The 6,000-nt window shown below is 41.4% G+C and overlaps 1 protein-coding gene across 1 annotated transcript in view; it reads left to right on the forward strand.

The window, feature by feature from the left end:
* LOC106950658 (FYVE, RhoGEF and PH domain-containing protein 4-like) overlaps positions 1–5,947 on the forward strand; it is a gene marked incomplete at its 3' end in the record, with an annotated part of 62,933 nt that extends 56,986 nt beyond the window's left edge. Inside the window, exons 6-11 of the mRNA XM_015037667.1 lie at positions 3,333–3,422; positions 3,516–3,661; positions 4,704–4,860; positions 4,938–5,076; positions 5,640–5,698; positions 5,784–5,947. Coding sequence (XP_014893153.1) covers positions 3,333–3,422; positions 3,516–3,661; positions 4,704–4,860; positions 4,938–5,076; positions 5,640–5,698; positions 5,784–5,947 — 755 coding nt within the window. The remainder of the gene's footprint in view (positions 1–3,332; positions 3,423–3,515; positions 3,662–4,703; positions 4,861–4,937; positions 5,077–5,639; positions 5,699–5,783) is intronic.
* Positions 5,948–6,000: the final 53 nt, after the last annotated feature.

The following is a 6,000-nucleotide window of genomic DNA, read 5'->3' on the forward strand; positions in this document are numbered from 1 at the left end:
CTTTGTGCTCCGCTGCTCCGTAACGTTGGAACAGGAAAAGCAATTCCCTGAACTGCCTGCAGGCAGCTGGAATGAGACTGAAAGCTCCAGCAAGCAGAAACCTTTTGGACAGAGTTCCTTTCACTGGAACTAACAGACTGAGACTAAGCTCTGAAGAACAGATCCTCCTTCCACCAAACTTTACACATTGCAGACAGGTTAATGCTTTCTGCATCTTAATCCATTCTGTTAAGAATCCTGCGCTCTGTCCTTGAGCTGATCCTGAAGTTATCGACTCCCAGCTCTCGTGGTTTTAGGAGACCCAGCCGTTTCCTCTTCCTTATAAAACCACCAACAGCCGCCTGCTGTTTGAGAAGCAAGGAGATTTCTGGAGCTGTTGGACAGGTGGTTCCAGTCCTGAGCTGCTCAGAGCGACTCTGGTTCCAGATGCTTCGCCTGTGATCTTTGACCTTTACTCTGGATGTTTTCATGGTCTTCATGTCAAATGTTTGACAACTCAAACAGTTTTTGTGCTGCTGCCTGATTTGACCTGCGCGATCCGTCTGCGTGTTTGGAGGCTGGATTTACACACCTGCAGCTATGAAGGCGATCGAAACGCCTGAGTTCAGAGATTCGGATCATTTTGAAGTAAGCTGTATATAATTACAGCCTTGACTCTCTGTAATGTGTTAAATATTATACTAGCTGCAGCTTCTTTGTTTTTCAAAGTGTCCCTGCTGATATTTCAGGCTCTTGGTTTTAGACCTGAATTAGTTAATCTTTTGAACAGCGCAGCGACTGTTAGCTAACTCTTTCATTACAGTCAATTCCTTTTTTACTATTTAAAACATATTTTAGTATAAAACTCGATGCAGAACTCTTTCATTTGGATCTTCTTTCTGCAGAAGACCATCGTCTCTCGAAACCAACATTTGTTTTATCGTCCTGTAGTTTGAGAGTCTCGGATTTTAGCCTGGCGTTAGCAGTGAAGTCATCAGCTGCTGTAGCTCAGCTGCTTCAAGGTTCCACATGTTGTAACTGCAGAGGTTCTGCTTGATTGGCCCATTCTCCTCTGACCTTTGACCTCAATGAGACGTTGTTCTTCCACTCAGCCTCTCTGGAAATGTTCTCATTGTCTGTAAACCTGAGATGGTTGTGGGTTAAAATCCCAGCAAAACGGCTGTTTGTAAACAACCATCATAAATTACTTATTAAAATAAGATTTTGATTTATCATTGACACTATTCATTTCAATTGATGTTTAAAAACCTTTAAAACTGTTTTTATTTGTTTGCTGCTGTTCTCCACTTGTTTCCATAAAACTGTTTCAATGAATAGCAATACATTTGAAAATATGATTCAATTCAGTTATTTTGTGCATTTTTAAACTTCTTTATGTGACTGGTGTCCTAAAGAAACGTTTCATGAACAGTATTTGTTTGTGTGGCTGTGATTGCAACTACCTAAAAAATAAGTAATAAATAATTATTATTGTCACTTTTATTGTTTTCACAATACTAACAGAAAATACTGTGATAAAACTTTAAGCTCATATCGCCCCTACATCCACTTTCATCCAGTTTCTCCTCCACTGATGCACATTCTGAACTTAAACACGTTGATTTTATACAAAATGGGGAGAAATTCAGATTTTTCACTGTTTGAACTGCAAATCTGAGCCAATCGTGGGAAAATTGTCTTTGTGATTGACTTACGAGTAAAAGGAAGAATTTCCCAGTGAATTTAAAGTAAATTTCATGTGGAGACCTTCCTGGAACCAGTAACCTCACTGGGTTTCACAGCAGAACAGACTCCATGCTACACCTACCTGGATGTGTGTGGAAGTGAAACCAGATAAGCCATTAATTTGAGCTGCCACAGTAAACAGCAGGCTTAAGTCAATTAGCCCCGTTAGCACCAAGCCAAGAGGTCAGTCAATGTTCACTGGGTTAGCGCTTGGCTCTAGAGTTAATTATGAGACAGTTTTCACTCTGAAACTGACTAAATTTGGTGTCCAGGTTATAGAGTATAAGTCATATTTTCTAATATTTCCTCCTACTTTGTTCAAGCTTACATTTTATGGTGGTTACATTCATTTTTTAAGTATAAACTAGAAATGTGAAAAAGTGTGAAAGCAGAAAGGCGAGAAGCCGCCCAAACGATGCAGACGAGTGAAAGACGTCACAGGCAGACGCTGAACTTTAACGTTTACATACAAATATTTTATCACTGTCTGAAGTTTATTAGACCAAACTTCACAATAATGAAAGATTTATTTAACATCTTCAGAAAGATTTCTGTCTCTTTAACCAACAAGGCGAAGCTCAGATGATGATGTCATGGCTTTGGAGACATCTGATAGGTTAACTGCCGTCTGTGACCTCAGATTGACCTCAGAGCAGAAGGCTGAAACTGTGAAGATGCTGCTGAAGCTGGTCAGACAGCTGGTCGTTTACCCACAGAGAAACGATGTGGACCGGACGGCCGCTCAGCGAGGAAGAATCCGTCACGCCAGGGGAATCGGAAAGATTTCAGTTTATCAACAGAAATGCATGTCTGGAGACTAATTTAATAATTAATTAGTTAATTGGACATCATCATTTCGCTACATCTGGAGGAAATGCTGGTACCGTCCTAACTGTGACGTATGAGCAGGATCACCAAAAATAATCAACATTTTTTTACTACTATTGAAGTAAATTTGCCAAGTCACCAAGTATTTTACTGAACTAGCAACATCATTTCTGTCTGTGTTTAACGAAGTGCTATGATTATTTATTTACAAAGCAGGATAAACAGCAGTGATGCCCTAAGACATCACTGTCTTTCACGTGTTTAATGTGAAAACTCTTAACCCGTCCCAGTTGTTGCTGTTTAACGGCAGAAAAGCTGCAGTTTTGTCTTGTTTTCACGATAAAACCAGCAGCTGTTTGTTTGAGCTGATCGGAGAATTCATGACGGACATCATGAGGAAGTGTGTGGCTCGTTGTTGTCAGGTTTCTGACCAGCATTTAAAAGGAAGATGGTTCCTTTTTGTGGCTCTGCACCTTATGAAATCTCCACGTCCCAGAATGCAACACCATCGCTTTTTCAGACCTCTCTTGTTGTGTGACAGCAGCTGACTTCTCACTCATTGTTAACTGGTGTTTTTGTTTTTTCTGGTGTCATTTCCCTTATTCCCTGTTTTCATTTCCTGTTCTGAAAGAACCAGAACTCATTGGGCTGCTGATCAGAGCAGCTAGCTCAGCTGGAGAGACCGAAGTCCTTTCAGAAACAGATTCTACTTCCTGGTTCCTGCAGGGCTGTGATGTTTAAACTGTCCTTATTAATAGAAATGTCTTCTTTCTTCTCAGGAGACAAACGAGCAGAAGCTGTTTAAGATCGCCAGCGAGCTGCTGCACACGGAGAAGGCGTACGTGGCCCGACTCAACCTGCTGGACCAGGTGAGGAACTCGCCCAAATCTCCGTCTCACTTCTGTTTTCAGTCGACAGAGAAAAAACGTTGTTGATCCCTAACCGCGTGCATGGCTGTGCAGGTGTTCTGCACCAGGATGATGGAGGAGGCAAATAAAGGCACTTTCCCTCTGGATGTGGTGAAGAACATCTTCTCCAACATCAGCTCCATCCACGCCTTCCACAGCCAGTTTCTGCTTCCTGATCTGGAGAAACGCATGGGGGAGTGGTAGGTTCCAGCTAAACGTGTAAAAACATGAAACCGTGAACAGACCTGGACACGCAAGAGGTCAGACAGGAACTGGGGCCTGAAATTTAAAATATTAATGCAATTAATCTAGCCTTTTTTCTTTTCTTTTTTCTTTTTTTACATCTTGGAACTTTCTCATTTGTGTGTTTCTGGTACAACTATTAACCTGACGCACAAGTTGCATCCTCCAACAGCAGCGATGGAAGCTGCTTCTCTCGGCCCGCAGGGGGTTCATTTCTGTTTCAAACAATCTGATTGGACGCTGGAAAAGATGCTTGTTGTGTTCAAGTCATGCTAAAAGGAGTTATTCTGTTAGAGAAACTATTTAAGACTAAAATAGCATCTCAATGCTAAACACGTAGCAGCTAATGCTAATGTTAGCGTCCACATTTGTAAAGAAGCTCCATGAAACTCTGAAAAGATGAACACATAGAAAAACACTTTGCTCCAGTCTGATGGTTGAAGAGCAGATCAAAAGTCATATCTTTGTTGTTGAGCTCATATATTTGATAATTTAGCAGTAAAAATGTTTTTTTAATTGAATATGTTGCTTACTTTGCCAATTAAAATGTGATTAACTAATTACAGACCCTGAAACAAACTCAATTAAAAATGTACTTGAGTTTTTGTCATAAACGGCCCCCGCTCCACATTGGACACCCTTGTTTTCAAAATGTGGTGGAGATATTAGTTTTTATGACGCCTGGACTTATTTATGTCTGTGAAGTGTGTAAAGGTGAAAATGTCTCCACCTGGTGGTCGGGGTGTGAATTATAATCTGTCAAAATGACAGGCGGATTTTTCTGTCACTGTTAAAAAACAAACATATATTTGATTATTCTGAGTGTGATCTGAAATTCAGCTTCACTCAGTAATAATATGAAAACGTCATTTTGCATAATTTTGGCAATTATCAGTTTAATTTAGGGGAAAAATGCTTTGGTTTTTGAAACTCTGGGTAGTTTTTGTTGTGTTCTCCTGAATGATGTCAGATAATCTGATCCTTCTTGCTGCGCTGCAGGGCGTCCACACCGCGGATCGGCGACATCCTGCAGAAACTCACCCCCTTCCTCAAAATGTACGCCGAGTACGTGAAGAACTTCGACAAGGCCATGGAGCTGCTGAAGCAGTGGACCGACCGCTCGCCGCCGTTCAAGGCCATCATTCAGGAGATTCAGGTAAACCTGCGCCGCTCCGCTCTGGGCGCAAACGTTTCTGACTGACGTTAAGAAGCTTCCTGTTGGTTTGTGGACAGAGTCAGGAGATCTGCGGCAGCCTGACGCTGCAGCATCACATGTTGGAGCCGGTGCAGAGAGTTCCCCGATACGAGATGCTGCTGAAGGACTACCTGAAGAAGCTTCCTCAGAACGACCCGGACCGCAGCGACGCAGAAAGTACGTTAAAATCCACATTTATCAGCTGGAATCTTCTCGAGTGAACAAACATTCAAACCCGATCAGCAGAACTTCAGACTTTCTGATCGTGTTTCTACGTTTTTCTGTTGAATTCTTTATTCACTTTCAGAGGATTTTTTTAAGCAAGGGTTGCATTTTATCTGCACTCCCATTGAAAATCATAGTTCTAAGTTTTAAAGTCATTTATAAGATGGAAAGTCTTAATTGCAAGTTTTAAAGTCAATATTTAAACTTTCAAAGTCATCAGATAGTCACAATTTCAAGAATAAGGTTTTTTTCTAAATGTTTTCAATCTCAGATTTTTCATTTTTTTGTCATAATTTTGATTTTTTTTCAAGACTTTAATCAAAAGTCAGAAGTCTTTCTTTTTGGTGGCTCTAATTGTCTTCCGTAGGTGATCTGGTGTCGCAGCTGATTGGTTCTTTGCAGAAACGCCAACACTGGGCCGATATTAACAACAGACATTTCTTCCACCTTGTTGTCGTTTATGAATGTGTTTCTGAAGACGGAGGAAATATTGAAATGTGTACATTATTTTCCAGAATCATTAGAAATCATCGCCACAGCAGCCACCCACTCCAACAGCGCCATTAGGAAATCTGTAAGTAGCGGAGCAGATTTCCTGCCTCTGCAGGTAGAAAATCTGTCCAGTTTGGAGCGAAAGCAAACTTCCTGTAACTGTTCAGGAAAACCTGAAGAAGCTGATGGAGATTTACGAGATGCTGGGAGAAGAGGAGGACATCGTTCATCCGTCCAACGAATTCATCAAGGAGGGCCACATCATGAAGCTGGCAGCCAGGAACACCTCCACCATGGACAGATACCTGTTCCTGGTGAGGAAACACACACACACACACACACACACACACACACACACACACACACACACACACACACACACAC

The sequence above is a fragment of the Poecilia latipinna genome, unplaced genomic scaffold, assembly GCF_001443285.1.
Source record: "Poecilia latipinna isolate Pla-1442-1.1 unplaced genomic scaffold, P_latipinna-1.0 Scaffold414, whole genome shotgun sequence".
NCBI lineage: Eukaryota > Metazoa > Chordata > Actinopteri > Cyprinodontiformes > Poeciliidae > Poecilia > Poecilia latipinna.